Here is a 19331-nt window from a genome sequence, read left to right as displayed (position 1 = left end):
ATTTGCGATTTTCGCGAATAAGGAATTTTAAAAATAGGTCTTTTTCATCGGGTCAAGGAGTTGTTCAAATCAAACCAAACTCGGTATGGAGTATCCCATGTGTAGTTAGAAGGTGAAAGGGAAATAGTTTTTGGTATAGCTTGCCTAGGAAAAAAGTTAGTATTTCATATGGAACTTTCTGAATTTCTCGAAAAAGGAATTTTTAAAATAGGTCTTTTTCATCGGGTCAAGGAGTTGTTCAAACCAAATTAAACTCGGTATGGAGTATCCCCAGGGTATGTAGAGTGTAAAACAAAAAGAATTTTTGGTTTAGCTTGGCTAGGAAAAAAGTAAATTTTTCATACGGAAATTTCACATTATTTCCGTATAATTTTGAATAAGTAATTTTAGAAAAAGCTCTTTTTGAATAGGTCTTAGAGTTGTTCAAATCAAACCAAACTCGGTTTGGAGTATCCCATTTGTAGTTAGAAGGTGAAACGGAAATAGTTTTTGGTATAGCTTGCCTAGGAAAAAAGTTAGTTTTTCATACGGAAATTTGCGATTTTCGCGAATAAGGAATTTTAAAAATAGATCTTTTTCATCGGGTCAAGGAGTTGTTCAAATCAAACCAAACTCGGCATGGAGTATCCCATGTGTAGTTAGAAGGTGAAACGGAAATAGTTTTTGGTATAGCTTGCCTAGGAAAAAAGTTAGTTTTCCATAGGGAACTTTTTGAATTTCTCGAAAAAGGAATTTTAAAAATAGGTCTTTTTCATCGGGTCAAGGAGTTGTTCAAACCAAATTGAACTCGGTATGGAGTATCCCCAGGGTATGTAGAGTGTAAAACAAAAAGAATTTTTGGTGTAGCTTGGCTAGGAAAAAAGTAAATTTTTCATACGGAAATTTCACATTATTTCCGTATAATTTTGAATAAGTAATTTTAGAAAAAGCTCTTTTTGAATAGGTCTTAGAGTTGTTCAAATCAAACCAATCCCGGTATGGAGTATCCCAAGTGTAGTTAGAAGGTGAAACGGAAATAATTTTTGGTATATCTTGCCTAGGAAAAAAGTTATTATTTCATACGGAAATTTGCGAATTTCGCGAATAACGAATTTTGAAAATAGGTCTATTTCATCGGGTCAAGGAGTTGGCCAAATCGAACCAAACTCGGTATGCAGTATCCCCATGGTATGTAGAGTGTAAAACAAAAAGAATTTTTGGTATAGCTTGCCTCGGAAAAAAGTTAGTTTTTCATACGGAAATTTGCGATTTTCGCGAATAAGGAATTTTAAAAATAGGTCTTTTTCATCGGGTCAAGGAGTTGTTCAAATCAAACCAAACTCGGTATGGAGTATCCCATGTGTAGTTAGAAGGTGAAAGGGAAATAGTTTTTGGTATAGCTTGCCTAGGAAAAAAGTTAGTATTTCATATGGAACTTTCTGAATTTCTCGAAAAAGGAATTTTTAAAATAGGTCTTTTTCATCGGGTCAAGGAGTTGTTCAAACCAAATTAAACTCGGTATGGAGTATCCCCAGGGTATGTAGAGTGTAAAACAAAAAGAATTTTTGGTGTAGCTTGGCTAGGAAAAAAGTAAATTTTTCATACGGAAATTTCACATTATTTCCGTATAATTTTGAATAAGTAATTTTAGAAAAAGCTCTTTTTGAATAGGTCTTAGAGTTGTTCAAATCAAATCAATCCCGGTATGGAGTATCCCAAGTGTAGTTAGAAGGTGAAACGGAAATAATTTTTGGTATAGCTTGCCTAGGAAAAAAGTTAGTATTTCATACGGAAATTTGCGAATTTCGCGAATAACGAATTTTGAAAATAGGTCTATTTCATCGGGTCAAGGAGTTGGCCAAATCGAACCAAACTCGGTATGCAGTATCCCCAGGGTATGTAGAGTGTAAAACAAAAAAAATTTTTCGTATAGCTTGCCTAGGAAAAAAGTTAGTTTTTCATACGGAAATTTGCGATTTTCGCGAATAAGGAATTTTAAAAATAGGTCTTTTTCATCGGGTCAAGGAGTTGTTCAAATCAAACCAAACTCGGTATGGAGTATCCCATGTGTAGTTAGAAGGTGAAACGGAAATAGTTTTTGGTATAGCTTGCCTAGGAAAAAAGTTAGTATTTCATACGGAACTTTTTGAATTTCTCGAAAAAGGAATTTTTAAAATAGGTCTTTTTCATCGGGTCAAGGAGTTGTTCAAACCAAATTAAACTCGGTATGGAGTATCCCCAGGATATGTAGAGTGTAAAACAAAAAGAATTTTTGGTGTAGCTTGGCTAGGAAAAAAGTAAATTTTTCATACGGAAATTTCACATTATTTCCGTATAATTTTGAATAAGTAATTTTAGAAAAAGCTCCTTTTGAATAGGTCTTAGAGTTGTTCAAATCAAACCAATCCCGGTATGGAGTATCCCAAGTGTAGTTAGAAGGTGAAACGGAAATAGTTTTTGGTATAGCTTGCCTAGGAAAAAAGTTAGTATTTCATACGGAAATTTGCGATTTTCGCGAATAAGGAATTTTAAAAATAGGTCCTTTTCATCGGGTCAAGGAGTTGTTCAAATCAAACCAAACTCGGTATGGAGTATCCCCATGGTATATAGAGTCTAAAACAAAAACAATTTTTGCTATTGCTTGCCTAGGAAAAAGGTTAGTTTTTCATACGGAAATTTGCGATTTTCGCGAATAAGGAATTTTAAAAATAGGTCTTTTTCATCGGGTCAAGGAGTTGTTCAAATCGAACCAAACTCGGTATGGAGTATCCCCAGGTTATGTAGAGGGTAAATAAAAAAAAATTTTGCTATTGCTTGCCGAGGAAAAAAGTTAGTATTTCATACGGAAATTTGCGATTATTTCAAATATTTAATTTTAAAATATAGTATTTTTGATCGGGTCAAGGAGTTGTTCAAATCGAACCAAACTCGGTATGGAGTATCCCCAGGGTATGTAGAGGGTAACACAAAAAGATTTTTTGCTATTGCTTGCCTAGGAAAAGAGTTAGTTTTTCGTACGTTAATTTGCGATTAATTCGAATAATTAATTTTAAATAATTTTTAAATATAGGTCTTTTTGATAAGGTCAAGGAATTGTTCAAATCAAACCAAACTCGGAATGGAGTATCCCCAGGGTATGTAGAGGGTAAAACAAAAAGAATTTTTGGTATAGCTTGCCTAGGAAAAAAGTTAGTATTTCATACGGAAATTTGCGAATTTCGCGAATAAGGAATTTTGAAAATAGGTCTATTTCATCGGGTCAAGGAGTTGTCCAAAACAAACCAAACTCGGCATGGAGTATCCCATGTGTACCTAGATTATAAAACAAAAAAAATTTTTGCTATAGCTTGCGTAGGAAAAAAGTTAGTTTTTCGTACGTTAATTTCCGATTAATTCTAATAATTAATTCTAAATAATTTTTAAATATAGGTCTTTTTGATAAGGTCAAGGAATTGTTCAAATCAAACCAAACTCGGTATGGAGTATCCCCAGGGTATGTAGAGTGTAAAACAAAAAGAATTTTTGGTGTAGCTTGGCTAGGAAAAAAGTAAATTTTTCATACGGAAATTTAACATTATTTCCGTATAATTTTGAATATGTAATTTTAGAAAAAGCTCTTTTTGAATAGGTCTCAGAGTTGTTCAAATCAAACCAATCCCGGTATGGAGTATCCCATGTGTAGTTAGAAGTTGAAACGGAAATAGTTTTTGGTATAGCTTGCCTAGGAAAAAAGTTAGTTTTTCATACGGAAATTTGCGATTTTCGCGAATAAGGAATTTTAAAAATAGGTCTTTTTCATCGGGTCAAGGAGTTGTTCAAACCAAATTAAACTCGGTATGGAGTATCCCCAGTGTATGTAGAGTGTAAAACAAAAAGAATTTTTGGTGTAGCTTGGCTAGGAAAAAAGTAAATTTTTCATACGGAAATTTAACATTATTTCCGTATAATTTTGAATATGTAATTTTAGAAAAAGCTCTTTTTGAATAGGTCTCAGAGTTGTTCAAATCAAACCAATCCCGGTATGGAGTATCCCATGTGTAGTTAGAAGGTGAAACGGAAATAGTTTTTGGTATAGCTTGCCTAGGAAAAAAGTTAGTATTTCATACGGAAATTTGCGAATTTCGCGAATAACGAATTTTGAAAATAGGTCTATTTCATCGGGTCAAGGAGTTGTCCAAATCAGACCAAACTGGGCATGGAGTATCCCAAGGGAATCGAGAGTGTAAAACAGAAAGAACTTTTGGTTTAGCTTGCCTAGGAAAAAAGTTGGTTTTTCATACGGAAATTTGCTATTATTTCCGAATAATTTTGAATAAGTAATTTTAAAAAAAAGTCTTTTTGATTAGGTCTTAGAGTTGTCCGAATTGAACCAAACTTGGTATGGAGTATCCCCTGTGTAGGTAGAGTGTAAAACAAAAAGAGTTTTTGGTATAGCTTGCCTAGAAAAAAAGTTATTATTTCATACGGAAATTTGCGAATTTCGAGAATAGCGAATTTTGAAAATAGGTCTATTTCATCGGGTCAAGGAGTTGTCCAAATCAGACCAAACTCGGCATGGAGTATCCCAAGGGTATCAAGATTGTAAAACAGAAAGAATTTTTTGTTTAGCTTGCCTAGGAAAAAAGTTGGTTTTTCATACGTAAATTTGCTATTATTTCCGAATAATTTTGAATAAGTAATTTTTAAAAAAAGTCTTTTTGATTAGGTCTTAGAGTTGTCGAAATTGAGCCAAACTTGGTATGGAGTATCCCCTGTGTAGGTAGAGTGTAAGCCAAAAAGAATTTTTGCTATAGCTTGTCTAGGAAAAAAGTTAGTATTTCATACGGAACTTTTTGAATTTCTCGAAAAAGGAATTTTAAAAATAGGTCTTTTTTATCGGATCAAGAAGTTGTTCAAATCGAACCAAAAATGGTATGGAGTATCCACAGGGTATATAGAGTCTACAACAAAAAGAATTTTTGCTATAGCTTGCGTAGGAAAAAAGTTAGTTTTTCGTACGTCAGTTTCCGATTAATTCGAATATTTAATTTTAAATAATTTTCAAAAATAGGTCTTCTTGATTAGGTCTTAGAGTTGTCCAAATTGAACCAAACTTGGTATGGAGTATTCCCTGTGTAGGTAGAGTGTAGGAAAAAAAGAATTTTTGCAATAGTTTGTCTAGGAAAAAAGTTAGTATTTCATACGGAACTTTTTGAATTTTTCGAAAAAGGAATTTTAAAAATAGGTCTTTTTTATCGGATCAAGAAGTTGTTCAAATCAAACCAAAATTGGCATGGAATATCCCCAGGGTATATAAAGTCTACAACAAAAAGAATTTTAGCTATAGCTTGCGTAGGAAAAAAGTTAGTTTTTCGTACGTCAGTTTCCGATTAATTCGAATATTTAATTTTAAATAATTTTTAAAAAAAGGTCTCTTTGATTAGGTCTTAGAGTTGTTCAAATCAAACCAAACTTGATGTGGATTGTTTCCAGTGTTCCTAGAGTGTAAGGCAAAAAGAATATTTGATGTAGCTGGTGTTGGTGCAGAAGTTATGTGTTTTAAGTGTTGCGTGGTTTTTTTTTAAAAAAAATTAAAAATATAGAGTTAAAAATGGGTGGGACGCCTTTCGGGCGTCAAGATTTTTTGGTGCTCTCCCTTCCCCCTCCCCTCGTTCCCTCGCCCGTGTTTTCGTCTCTCGCTCGTGTCTCGCGTTCTCTCGCTCGTCTCTCGCTCGTCTCGCGTTCTCTCGCTCGTTTTTCGCTCGTCTCTCGCGTTGTCTCGCTCGTCTCTCGCTTCGGTGTTTTGGTTTGAGTCTATGATGTGTGTTTATGATGTGTTATATATGTTTATGTTGATTTCAGCTTTCTTGAATGAGTGTCAAAAAAAGTCTTATCTTATTAGAGGTTCATTTTATTCTTAATGCTGATAGATAGACACCTTGAATAATTTTGCTCACGCCAGCAAAAAACGATGTCTACTATTAGTATAAAGATGTTCATGTACCTCACGTAAAAAAAGACTTTAAATATCTGGATTTGTGGAGTTTTGGAACCCTCTCTGTCTTCAGCTTCAAGGATCTGCACTGCACCCCAGCAGGTAATATTTTTTTCCGTCTGGTGAACGCACGAAAGTCTGAACATGAACGCACGATGGTCTGGACATGAACGCACGATGGTCTGGACATGACCGCACGATGGTCTGGACATGAACGCACGAAAGTCTGGAAATGAACGCACGAAAATTTTTCGTGCGTTCATGTCCAGACTTTCGTGCGTTCATGTCCAGACCATCGTGCGTTCACCAGACCATCGTGCGTTCATGTCCAGACCATCGTGCGTTCATGTCCAGACCATCGTGCGTTCATCCGTTTTCCGGACCGTGTAATTTTGAACGCACGACACCCCCTTGCAGGCATATTTTAGCATATGGAGGCATTTTTAGCGTATTTAATGGATTCCGTTGAAAGCTAGTGAAATTAATGGCGTTGATACTACAAGTTTTCTAAAAAATTTCATGGTTCTAATGTATTTGTTCATATTTATTTTTTTGAAACTGTATTGATAAAAAAAAAGAGGAATGCCATTGCTGTTAAAAAATTAATTGAACATATAAAGTTTTTTATTGAAAAAATCATTTTCTAATGTCTTCGACACTTTTCTCGCTCAATTTTTTTCTTGAAATTGCTGTTTTTGCCTGTTTTTGTTCTTTAGGTAGCCGTAAATTGCTGACAAGTCTCTTAAACTTGTATTTGAGGATTGAGTAATTGATGTTATCCGGATCAGTTAGTCAGTTTATAGCCTTTAGTCTTAAAGTTTAGGATATACAATTTCAAACGTTTTCAGTTTTTGTTGTTCTTTTCGTCAAATTGTAACTTATTTTCATCAATGAGAGGTAACATCCAATTTCTTGTATTTCAAAAAATAACGTATCTACTGATATTATTTGTCACCGATGGTTTGTTTGTCGGACAACGTGCGTTTTTATAAACGTTTTTTGAGTGGTCATTTTTTGCGCTTCTTTTTCTCTTCTTTCAGAACAATCGCGTAGTAACAAATCCCAATGGTTTACAAGTGGCCTAAATAAAAATATTTTAATCTCTCAGTAGATTTCCTGCAGCTGAATTTGTTGATATAAGAATTGAATTAAAAATACATAATATTCAGATAATAGCTAATGATTTTAATGGTAGCAATAGTTTGTGTTTTCGCAAATCGTTTCTAATTTTTTAAGTTTTTCTTTGGTTCGTTTCTAAGTCTTAAACTACCCAACGACAAGGCCATTTGGTTTTGTAGTAACTTCTTAGTAATTTATCATGGATTATTAAGTTAAAAGCTAATGATTTTTACTACTTTTGAAATTTCTTGGTTTAAAAAATGTTGATTAATTTTTGAATTTCGCCTCATTGATCGTTCTTTTTGTTGACTTGTAACTTAGTCTCATTAAGAAAACTTTCCATCCACTGTGTAAATAAGAGAAATTAAGTTTGAGTAGTTAAAATTTTATCTGTTTGCATTTTGACGTTGTTACTATGTGCTTTTAAAGTTAGATATTCAGTTTTTGCCGTGAAATTTTCGTTTTTGCTTTGTTTGTTTGGTTGTTTTTTTGTCTGGAAGTCTCTTTAAGGTCAGATCTCCTTGTCGTTGTAAAAAGGCATGGCATTATGTAATTCAATTAGTAGATGGGTCGTGTAACGATTGTTTTAAACTCAAACATCTATATTATTTTTGTTTTTTTTTTGTTATTTCTTCATTTGGTTGACGATTAAGTCAAAAATGTAGATGAGGTCGGGTCGGAACATCATGTGCGACCGCACATTAACGAGCCGCCTTGTTGTCTTTCGGCTCAATTTATATTTTTATTCTGCTGTCTTCAATTCGACAGTAGTACTTTCAATAATATGGTTCAACTTATATTCAATTTCATTTTTTATCAATGCATGGTACATGTCATTAATTTACCCGGTTCACTGTTTTCAAAATAAGTCCCATTAAGTTTGTTTTTTTAACTATTAATTGACGTTCTCTTTTTAACTATTATCTGACGTTCTCTAGCACAATCATTTTCTATTGGTGTACCTTGTACCAAATAATGTTTTTTTTCATTTCCAACTATCTGTTTGTTTTACTATTGTTGAATTCCAATTAGTGCATATCGGTTACCTAATTTTAAATTGTTAAAATTTGATTTCATTTTCAATTTCCTGGAATTTTCTGTTGTATTTTTCATTCTCTTCGTTTTGCTTTGATTTGAACACCATTTTGCGACTCGTTGTGTTTTCGACTTGAGTTCATTTGATTTTATCTTTTATATATAAACTGTTTTGTTTTTCCTACATTTTACTGTTGTTCAATTTTCTATCTTTGTGCTCACTCTTTTAGCGTAGTTTTTGTTTGAATGGACTTTCGATGTTTGTTATTCCATATTTTTAATAACTGTCAATTAATTTAATACATTTTTAATTAATACGTTTAATTTTTATGTTTCTTATTTACTGTATTTTGTTTGCTGATTTTAATTTAACTGCAGTCTCTATCTCAGGTCAATGTTATTTTTTCCATTTATTGATTATAATCTTTTCTTGTTTTCTGATTTACTTTATTTCCATGTTCCAATGTGTGAAAGAAGAGGAGCAACTGCAAACATACATGGTCAATAAAGACAAAAAATTAAAGAAAATATAAAAACGTGGATAAGACTGACAAGTGCTAAAGTTACATTTCAATCAGAAACTGATAAATCATCTTTAAAAAATCAGCACGGAGCTTTTCCAAATAAAGTAATTCACGAAAATCAGTACCTGTTTTTCTCCAGAACAGCAAAAGTTGTCGACAAGAATCTCAAAACAATTGGTTGATAATTGGCATACTGCAAGTACCATGGGCAAAAATATTTATACATTAAAACCCATTGGCAAATTTAGATTTTGCTGAATATATAGTCTGAGAAAAAAGATGAGAAGATTTCAAAAGAAATCTCTTGAAACAACACAAAAGCTAGACAAAAATACATACATTTATTTTCTTTAAAAAACTTTGTTTAGGTTGTACCTGGAACCCTGTTAAAACAGCAGTAACTTTAGCTTGAATCTAGGACAATTTTTACGTATTTTTTATTCTGAACTTCATGAGCAATTAGTAGTGGTAATGAACACTAAAAAAATCATTTTTACTAGATGACCAAAGATCAACAATTTATTTTAATAGCTTTTTAGGCTTTTCTTGTCTATTTTTCTACAGCAAGTGCAGCTTTTTGACGCTAATTATTAAATTCAAAAGAAAACGCATTCTGTAAAAATTGGTTTGGGTACAAATTTATGGCTACTGATGATTCTTCGACATATTAATGATTTATCAGAAAAAAAACAGAGGGTGACTTCAACTTGACTCGATTTGATGATGATACAAGTTTATTTTGCAAAAATGATACTAGAAACAGCATTTCAAAAAAATTGAAAAAATTTAAACTGATAAGCAAATGAGTGAAAACCAACTAAAATTGAAAGAAAAGAAAACGGATCTATCATAAATGTGAAATCGAAAACAATATGGACAAAAATTTCTATTTGATTGAAATACTAAAAACCTTTAGTAAACTGTCGATTTCTTGAAAAAAAAAGTAGATGCATGCTTGACATTCAAAACCTATTTGAATTTGAGCAGAACCTATTTTCTACCGCTTTTTTCTCGCTGTATCTTGTTAGTGATCAAAAACATCCGAAAATGAGATTAGTAGTTTGTCACTCTATTCGATTGTCGCATATATCTTCCAAAATCTTGCTCCCAAAAAATTTCAGCTCTTAATTTGCCAGTTTAACTGATCTATCAAAGTCTTCTACATAAGACGAAAGAACAACCACTGTCGATATACACCCATCAACTAACAAACTCCTCGGTTTAGCTTACTAAATTCAAAGTTGAGTTTACTGAAACTTCAAAAAGTTGTATGCAAGAGAAAAAAATCAGAGGTTGTATAGAAATAAAAGGAATGATTAGTTTGCATGACTGAAATATTCTGTTTACCTGCTAATTTTTTTCTCTTAGTTCTATTTTTGCTATCAACTCTGTAATTCTCTTCTCTATTGTTTTCCTCTGATCAGTTATATCGATCTAAACCTATTCCCTGGTCGGGGTTTGGCGGTGAATTTTTGTAAGAAATGCGGTGAAACGCTGTGAAAAAAATTACCACGTGTTCCTTACATCTTTTGCGAAGAATGCGGTGAATTGAGGTGAATTATTTATTTTCACTGCGTTCTCGGTAAACAAAACTTCCATACCTCCTGCATTGAGGTGGTTTGAACCTCTCACCTCTTGCATGCCTTCAACTTCTTATTCCATTGCACCAACTGTCACGTACTTCTTTGATTCTGCTCGTGAATTTAAATCAGATTCAATAAACGTTGGAAAACAAATGCGGTAGGTTTTTGTAAGAAATGCGGTGAATTTCGCGGCGAATATTTGTAAGAAAGGCGGTGAATTTCGCGGTGAATATTTGTAAGAAATGAGGTGAACTATTTTTTTCACCGCATTCACAGCATACACCGTATTTCTTACATTAATTCGCCACAAAAGTTAATGCGGTAAATTTTTGTACGAAACACGGTGAATTTTGTGGTGAATTTATGCAGAAAATGCGATTCACAGCATTCACCGCATTTCTTACAAAAATCTACCCACAAACCTCGACCCGGGCTACTTCCAATCCTTAAAGTCGAAAAAAAAGTTTTAATAACAAACGAAATTGCTATCATTCATCATTCACCTCTATAACATTCTTATACAGCCATCAAAAATTGACCTCCCGTTTTTGTTTTCATCGTAATTCCCCTGCCATGTCATTAATTTTTGTTAGGTGTAGAAAATGTAATAATTGCCTATTTTTCTGTCCAATGTTGTTTTAATCCAAACAATAACCATGGTAGGCCCTACGGAAATTAGTCCTTTTTTGCTTGTAAAACCATTCCTCACAATCTCTATACAGAATGTTAGCCTGTTACGCAAATACAGCGCTATTCACTACAACACGCATGCAAAGTTAGTATCGCAGTTTGGGAAACACAATTGTCCTCAAAGATCTATAACCGATAACCTCATGCAAACATCTGCTCCATTTTGTTCATCAAACGGGTAGGTATCCTGTACAATTTTATGCAGACCTATACTCTTACATCCTCATGCATACCGATACGCTATCATCCATCATCCGCACGCAAATATATGCTTTAAATCTATAACCTTTAATCACCAAGCAAAGTTCAGACTATGATACTATTTTATCCCAATGCAAACTAACATCCTATAAACTTGATGTAAAAAAGATCCTTATTACCTATATCCTATTATGTTTAAAGGAATTTATATCCTATTAATTATCCGCATGACAAAGAAAAAAAAGTTTTTTGTAGACTGTGTGTAAACATCAGTAGGAATGCCGTTGTGCTATAGGATTAGTTTAGAACGGATTGGAAGGTTGAGAAATGTGCCCAATTACGATTTTCGCCAGGTACGTATTTAATCAGTGAAAAACTTTATCGCAACACAAAACGTATGCTTGAATATTATGCAGGAACTATGTTTTTTTCACCCTGTCTATTGTTTCTGTTTCACTCTGAAGGTGAATATTGTCTTGCAAGATTTTTGAACTGCAGTATCTTGCACCGACAACCGGCAGTTATACGAAATTGAAGCAAGAGTTCCTCAAGCTTATGTAGCCTTGGAAAATATGACCCCTTTCTGTCACCATTTTCCCAAATTCCCTGTTGATCGATTTAACTTGATTTGAGAAAAATTTCCTGCACTATATCAGCTTTATAATCTACCAATCATATTTCAGCTCGACCTGTCGCCCACTGCAGTCAGGTAATGGAGTTTAAAAAATTGAAAGATTCTTGCAAGTTTTTTTGCAAGATCATGCAACAGAATGCGTACGGCTTCCATCTTCTTGCGAGATTCTTTCCCTAGTGATGAGCGGATTCAAATCTTGCAAGAATCTTGCGAGATGATTCAAAACTTTCAAGATTCTTGCAAGAATCTTGCAAGATATCAATCAAGGCAAAAAAATAAATCGGGGTACAAATGTTTTAGTAAACATCTTTGAAGCAAACTTTTGTTTATTAAACAAATTACAAAACCGAATTCAATGGAAAAAAAATAGCTCGGATTCAAAAACGTGCAAGAATCTTGCAAGAATCTTGGAAGTTTTTGAATTCTGGAAAATTTATTTGTGTATAATTGGTGGCTGAAACTAACTGAAACCCAAATGAAATGACTGATATCAGTTTTTTTGATCAGCAAAACTGAACTTAATTGACTTTTTTTGAACACGCTTTTGAATGTGAAATCTTGCAAGAATCTTGCAAGTTTCTTGCAAGATTTTGAATTCAAAATTAAATTTCCGACAAATAACTAGAGACAACTCGAGGCAATCAAATCCGTCTTTTTAAAGTTCAATTTACCTAATTTAAGACAAAAACACTTTCAATCAGTACTTTTATAGCTTATTTCAGTAACTCCGCCACTGCCGGTCCCCAGCCCGGAATGAAAAAGGAGGAGAAATGAACCACAAAAATCATACTGGAAAATTGCGAAAAAGTCGGTTTTTTAACTAAACTGAATTAGATTTTCCGACAGTAGCCTAACTATTTCAGCTCCATCAACGGCCGAGTGCAGCCAGCGAACCAGGCAAAATAAAATCGAAGAATTCAAAATCCTGCAAGAAACTTGCAAGATGAATTCATAATCTTGTAAGATACTTGCAGGCTGAATTCAAAATCTTGCAAGATTCTTGCAAGATGATTCAAATCTTGCAAGAATCTTGCAAGCTGCTTGCAAGTAGTATGCATTCCCTTCCAAGATTGCTTGCAAGATTTTTGCAAGATTTTGAATTCGTCGATCACTAGGGTTCAAGTTTTTCGGTTCACTGGCAAGATTCTTATAAGCTTTGCAATTTTCCTGCGAGAAACTTGCAAGTTTTTTAACTCCATTACCTGGCTGCAGTGGGCAACAAGTCGAGCAGAAATATGACTGATAGATTATAAAGCTGATATAGTGTCGGAAAATTTTCTCAAATCAAGTTAAAAACCATCTCTTTGAGACTCTTCCAATATGATTTGTTTTTTACCCTGCTCCTTTTTGCCGGGCTTTGGACCGGCAGTAGCACAGTTACATAAAAGAGCTATAGGACAAATAAACATCACTAGGTAAAAAACTGAGACCAGAAGAATGAACAATAATTTGCTTTAGAGATGTTTTCTAAAACATTAGTACTCTGATTTACTTTTTTGCCTAGATTGATGTCTTGCAAGAATCTTGCAAATTTTGAACCTTCTTGCAAGATTCTTAAAAGATTTGAATTGGCTCATCACTAGGGTCTGTTTCCATCCCCGAAACAATTTTTTTCTTATAATCACTTTGTCTTTAAATTCTGTTTTCAGAAATTTGAGGTGAGCTGAGAAGCTTGTAACTTATTCGAGTAACAATAGATTGGGTTTTGTTCAGATTGGTGTTCCTCTGGGTCCTTTTTTTCATCTGTCTGCCAGTGTGTGGATGTGTGACGCTGGTTGTTGTAACTGTTCTCATCATCTACTGCATTGTCAAAGCCTGCAGTAAGTTAAAAACAGCAAAGCGAACAAAATTCATGAAAAGAATGAGCTGATTTTCCAAAAACATTTGCTCAAGATCCTCAGATGATGAAATACAGTGATTGTCTTCGTTTCAAAAAATTATTTTATTCAGCTTAATCGCTTTTTTACATATTACCGCAAGGCGTATTACCACAAGCTGTAACTGCAAGCTTTTTAAATGTAACCGGCTCGAGCTTCAGTATCTGGAAGCTACCTGTCATTTAGTAAAAAATGCTCAAAAAATAAGAACGTACATTGAAAAGAGGGTGGATGCTGGATGTTCGAAGCAGGCTGAAAACTATAAACTGGCAAAATTCGTCTCATTCAAATGAGGCTCCTCAGCGCTTTTATTAGAACCATTTACAGCTGCAAGCTTATTTCATACATACATTCGAGCTGACTGGCACCTAGCCCCCCGGCTTTCGTTACAAGATAGGAGGACAATCTTCTACGTTTCAGATGACAGCAGCAGCAGCTCTGGGGCAGTCATTCAACCTCCTCCTCCCCAACCAACTGTGGTGGGAGTACATACAACACCGAATGTGTACGCCACCCAACCCAATTATCCTCCCCCTTACAATCCCTACATTGTTCAGCCAACGGAACAGCAGCCAGGGGTGAACTGAAATCGTCAGATATGTTCAGCAGCATTCCCTTGGAGCATTTGTCAAAACAAGGTGACAATTTTAATGAAAAAAACTCCAAATACCTAAAAAAAGCTATATCAGATCTCAATTTAGATTGCTAACGTTCAAATCTGTGAATTGTTTCCTGCTGTATATCTATATCAACTGTGAAATCTATAAGTCGATATCGTATATTGTTCTCAATGCGCAGTGCTTCATTAGCCTCAATGGTTTAAAAAAGGCTACTCTTACATGTTAGTGAGATTAAAACAAATACAATCAATTCAAACATATCCATTAGTTTATCCTAATAGTTTGTTAAAAGTGCAAAAATATTTTTTCAGGGAGAGGTTGTACAATCTTGCGGAGAACGTAATCTAAACTTGATGTGCTAATCACGATACATATCGATGTATAGTCATATTAGTCCCCATATATTATTTTTCGATAGCCATCTATTTCGTAAATCTTTATTTTGTGCTAACTTGATTGCTTAGTGCACGAATTGAAGCTGTATTTTTGTTTCTTTTAGTTACTAGAATGAGCATATCTTGGTATATCAGGCTCCCTTATTCTCGATTTCTTCTTCCGAAACTCTTCGATGAAATGAAATTATTTATGCGCATCATGAATCTAACCGGAGATGTTATTCAATCTCTTCCATTCTCTCGATCCATGTTTAATAACATTTGTCGAGTTTTTGGGCGATGAGGGAAAAGCAATGAGGGAAAAGGAGTGTATAACAGAAAGATTGCTGGGCTGCTATTCTAGAATTTTATTGATAACTGAAAAAATGGTCAACGTGTTCATATTCAACAAACAATCAGATGAATTGAGTTATGGAAACTTTGATAACGCCAATTACGCAGACTTAGATTCCGGAAATCTGGTCATAATAATGAGGGATCACTCCAGAAATTGTGCTACCTTCGTGAAACCCTCTGATCAGACTATATTCCAGATTTTTTGATCTGAGGAGCGCGACCCAGGCAGCTCTGATCCGATAAGACTTTCTTTGGCTCCACGTAGGGGGTGACTCAACCCTCATCAGGATCGGCTCTGATCAGAGCTAGATTACCCAAGCATCTGACCCACTTGGGTCTTCCCGGGGCATGCCAGACAATCTTTGGTGTTACAGACATACTTGGGTCACGTACGGGGTACAAGATGAATTCTCTTGCGCACTGGGGTACCCCAACGAGATCAGGTGACAATTTAAGCTGCAGCGACGATTGATATAAGCGGTTCTATTTAGAAAAATAGACGTTGCATTGTTATATATCGCCTGATTTCATCAGGAAAAAGTATTAGTTTTTAATTATACAGATTCTAGACTCTAGAATCTTGTCTGCAGACAAGAGTCTAGAGTCTAGCATCGAATCTGGATAATTTAGTTGTGTAGTCTCGATAGTCTGATGAAAACCAAGAACGACAGCTGCAGAAAACAGTCCCCCCAACAGATAAACAACCACCCATCGACCGAGCCTGGAGTTTACTTAACGATCGAATTACAATTTGATGTGAACCACGTCCAGAGTCTGTTTAGATTGATCATATTACATGGTGGTTGTGATCAAATTATAATTAGATCGTTAAGTAAACTCCAGGCTTGGTGGTTGGGTGGTTTTTTATCGCCTTGGTCTGACCAAGTCTGGCTTGGATCGCACTCTTCAGCCTGGAATGTCTTCAGATCAAACGATATTCCTATGCATGTACCAGTTTCAAGAACTCCAAGATGAATTCAATCCCGTGATAATGTATTCAACTTAAGTTTTAAAATTAAAACTTCTTATACTTACATCCAGTTAATTATTCTAAGATTTTTTACAAAACGGGAGAATATATATGCGAGGCTGGCTTTTTTCCTCAGTCAAATTTTCACTGTTTGGTTATGATCGTAGCGAAAAAAGAGAAACATCACTTTGTAGTCCTTAAAGGCTACCTTTGATTGTTAATAAAAAACTGAAAATTTTATCGCACTTTGAAAAAGGGGGCTATTTATAAATTTGGAAGAAAAACAGGAAAAGCTGAAAAGGAAGAGAATTGGTGGTGGTGGTGGTGGTGGTGGTGGTGGGGGGGATGGTGGGGGAGGGGGATCTGTTCAACAAATGTGAACAAAAACATTATGAAATTTGAAATTGAAAGTTTCTAACAAGAGAAAATAAATAACTTTTCAGGAATTTTTTCCAAAAAAAGGAAAACATTTTTATTTCTTCGTATTCCTGCTGCCTTACTTTGAAAAAAGTTTCCGAAAGGGTTAATAGTTGTAATTCATAACATAAAGAGAAAGTTAAATCCACTTGAGTATCGAGAGTAAAAAAAATTTAATTTTTTTCAACATCTGACTTTAGAGACTTAACTTTACTCTGATGTTTGCTCAGTCAATTTGAATTCATCTTGATTAGAAGTCAATGGGGTCTGAAATTTGATTGAACGGAATTTGTAAAGGAGTTCATCCTATGTTGTCAATTCAAATAGTAAAAAGTGTAAGTTTTTTTAATGAAGTAGGAAAACTGTTTCCTTTATTGCTGCACAAAGTATTTTCCAGAACCATGGCATGATTGAAATTATGGGTTCCAATTGATTCTGAGCTAACGCTTTCACATGGAAGTTCCGTAACAACATCAGAAAAATATTTTTATTTAAAATCATTGAAAAAAAAATATGTTTTTCAACAACTGCTTCGTTCTTCTAATCTGATGCTTGCTTTACTTTTAAACAAAGATTATAAAACAATGAAATCATCAAAAACAGAATTCAGCAGCCTGGGTTTATTTATTTGCAAGACGTACGTAAACTCACAACCTTGAATTTTGACAAATTTAGAATTGTAGAGTTTCCGCGGATAAGGAATACCTGAGACCGGGTGAACAGAAAATCTATGGTATTGATGAAAAAAATTAAGAAAGCACATTTTTATTCTAATTTCTGTTTATTTCTCTTGATGCCTCACGTGACGTCCTGATTTAAGCTCTCCCCTAGCTTACAGCTAACCGTTTTTTTTTCAATCAACTGAAACTGTGACGCAGTCACCTGTATTATGTGGCTTAATTAAGAAACAACTCAAACGATGAAAATTTCTTTGAAAAGAAGATATTCTTGTTCTTTTTAAAAACAACCATAAACTGACGCTGTACGTTATATTCCTGCTCTCTGCTGCTTATGGTGTTTACTTCACCATAAAAATTCTGAGCGGTATTTTTAAGGGTCATTCAAAATAATAGCAAGAGAACAGTATCCGCTTGAGAGAACGGACAGAAAAAAGTTTCTTTTTGAACATCTCTGACATCATGTAATTTTCATGTAAATGCCATTAAATTAAGTCTATGCCTTATTACTCATATGTTTTACGGTCCTCACTTTGATATTAAAATTGATTAAATTGCTCCTTATAGGTCATGCAAATGCAAGAGAATAACAACCAATTGAGGAGTTTTTCTCATCTTCTTTGACTTTAAAGGCTGAAAGTGGCTTTGATGCTTGGTTTCACAATTCGATTTTTTTCATTACCAGTAAAATGAGTTGCACATTAGATCGAACAAAATTTCAATAAAATTTCTTTCAACGTTTTCAGATCAATTTACAAAACAGCATTTTTGTAAAAGTTTCTATTGAAGTAGAATTTTTTTCTTATGCTGCAATTTATCTCAGAATTATATGTTTCTTGTAAATAATGGTTCATTTCGACTGATAGCTGAGCTTATGACAGCAAAAAGTGCATCAATTTGAGCTTAAAAAAACTGACAGTCAAATGACTTTTTGACTCAGATTCAAAAAGAATTTTTCGACCAAGTTGAGAGGTATGTGAACATTTTGGGCTACTCAGAGTCTCGCAAAAGCCGTCTTGTTTAGTGTAAAAAGTAATTAATAATGTGCTTCAGGTAATTGCCATTTTCATTCTTTACTCTTTGATGCTAATCGATAAAATTAGTCTGGTTCAACCTCAAAAATTTTCTGTCACATCTGAATATCCTTTTTGTGCGACCTTTGGCATTTTTTCCGTTTGCGTCCCGTCAGTACGTTATGCACCCCCAGTTATAGTGCACGTGTCAATATGTAAAAATATTGCACGTGCGTCGGGGGGGGGGGGGTGCAAATAACATGGACCCACTAAGCTGCGGGGGGGGGCACAAACGGAAAAGAATCGACATTTAATCAGAATATTTTTTGAAAATTTCGGCTCTCATCATCGGGGCCAAATCTGATTTTTTTTAAAAACTTTCCACGGTTGGCTAATTCTGATTTTTAACTTTAAAAGGTCCGGAATACGTCAAAAATAGTCGAAATCCGCTTAAATCCAGCTTAGTCAAAAATCTCATTGAAAATCAGAGTCCGTCAACACTCAATTGGCCGCAAGCGACCAAAAACTACAAAAACGCCGACAAAACCATTTTAAAGCAAAATTACAGCCAGACGCATAAGAGCAGCGTATGAAAATAAAAAGGCATTAAAGTTGATATATTTCGTGTTTGACCCCAAGCAAGATAATATTATAGTGTTAGTTTCTTAACCAACCCAATTATAGGCCGCGACGGATTAAACCCTAGTGTGATCATTGTCCAGAATATTTAGAAACTGATACTTTTGTTCAACCATGTTTTTATGCTTTGCACTTTACCTCTTTTGAAACTCGAGATTATCTAATCAGAGGACACATTGGTAGGGAACTGAACTTCAGGAGTTTAATGAAGATGAAAAATGCTGCAACCTCTCAACAGCAATTTAAAGAAAGATTAAATTGACTTGATGAATTAATATCTCGCTGATGAAATAGAGTTTAATGAGACTGTGACTGATCCCAACTTTCATTTCAAAAAATTTATTTATTGCATTTGGTCTTTGAAACGCTGGCTAGGTCCTAAATTTAGAAAAAAAGCTATTATTAAAAATTGTTTTTGAAATTTTCATTTGTCAGTAACAATAAAACACAACGTGAAATTATGAAACTTAGTTAAATTCTTATTAGTCGCGTTTCCACAAGTTGAACGGAGATAGAAACGACATTTTTTCAGTTTTATTTTGCTTTGATTGATTGCACGCTGTCATTGATTGAAAAATAACTTGGAGCACTTTCAAAAAAACATTAACCACAAAAATGTTGTTCGTAACCTAGTCAGCTTACACGCAT

The 19331-nt window shown here is 34.3% G+C and overlaps 2 protein-coding genes across 2 annotated transcripts in view; one reads left to right on the top strand and one right to left on the bottom strand.

Moving 5' to 3' along the window:
• LOC142342285 (uncharacterized) overlaps nucleotides 1–14725 on the top strand; it is a 46441-nt gene extending 31716 nt beyond the window's left edge. Inside the window, exons 2-3 of the mRNA XM_075393571.1 lie at nucleotides 13453–13559; nucleotides 14037–14725. Of these exons, the coding sequence (XP_075249686.1) occupies nucleotides 13453–13559; nucleotides 14037–14203 (274 nt within the window). The 3' untranslated portion in view covers nucleotides 14204–14725. The remainder of the gene's footprint in view (nucleotides 1–13452; nucleotides 13560–14036) is intronic.
• Nucleotides 1–19331, bottom strand: part of LOC142342865 (mothers against decapentaplegic homolog 5-like) — a 130636-nt gene that overhangs the window by 99085 nt on the left and 12220 nt on the right. The gene's annotated exons all lie outside the window — the stretch shown is intronic.

The sequence above is a fragment of the Convolutriloba macropyga genome, chromosome 7 (genome assembly GCF_964194025.1).
Source record: "Convolutriloba macropyga chromosome 7, txConMacr16.3, whole genome shotgun sequence".
NCBI lineage: Eukaryota > Metazoa > Xenacoelomorpha > Acoela > Convolutidae > Convolutriloba > Convolutriloba macropyga.
This window is presented reverse-complemented; position numbering and strand designations above follow the sequence as displayed.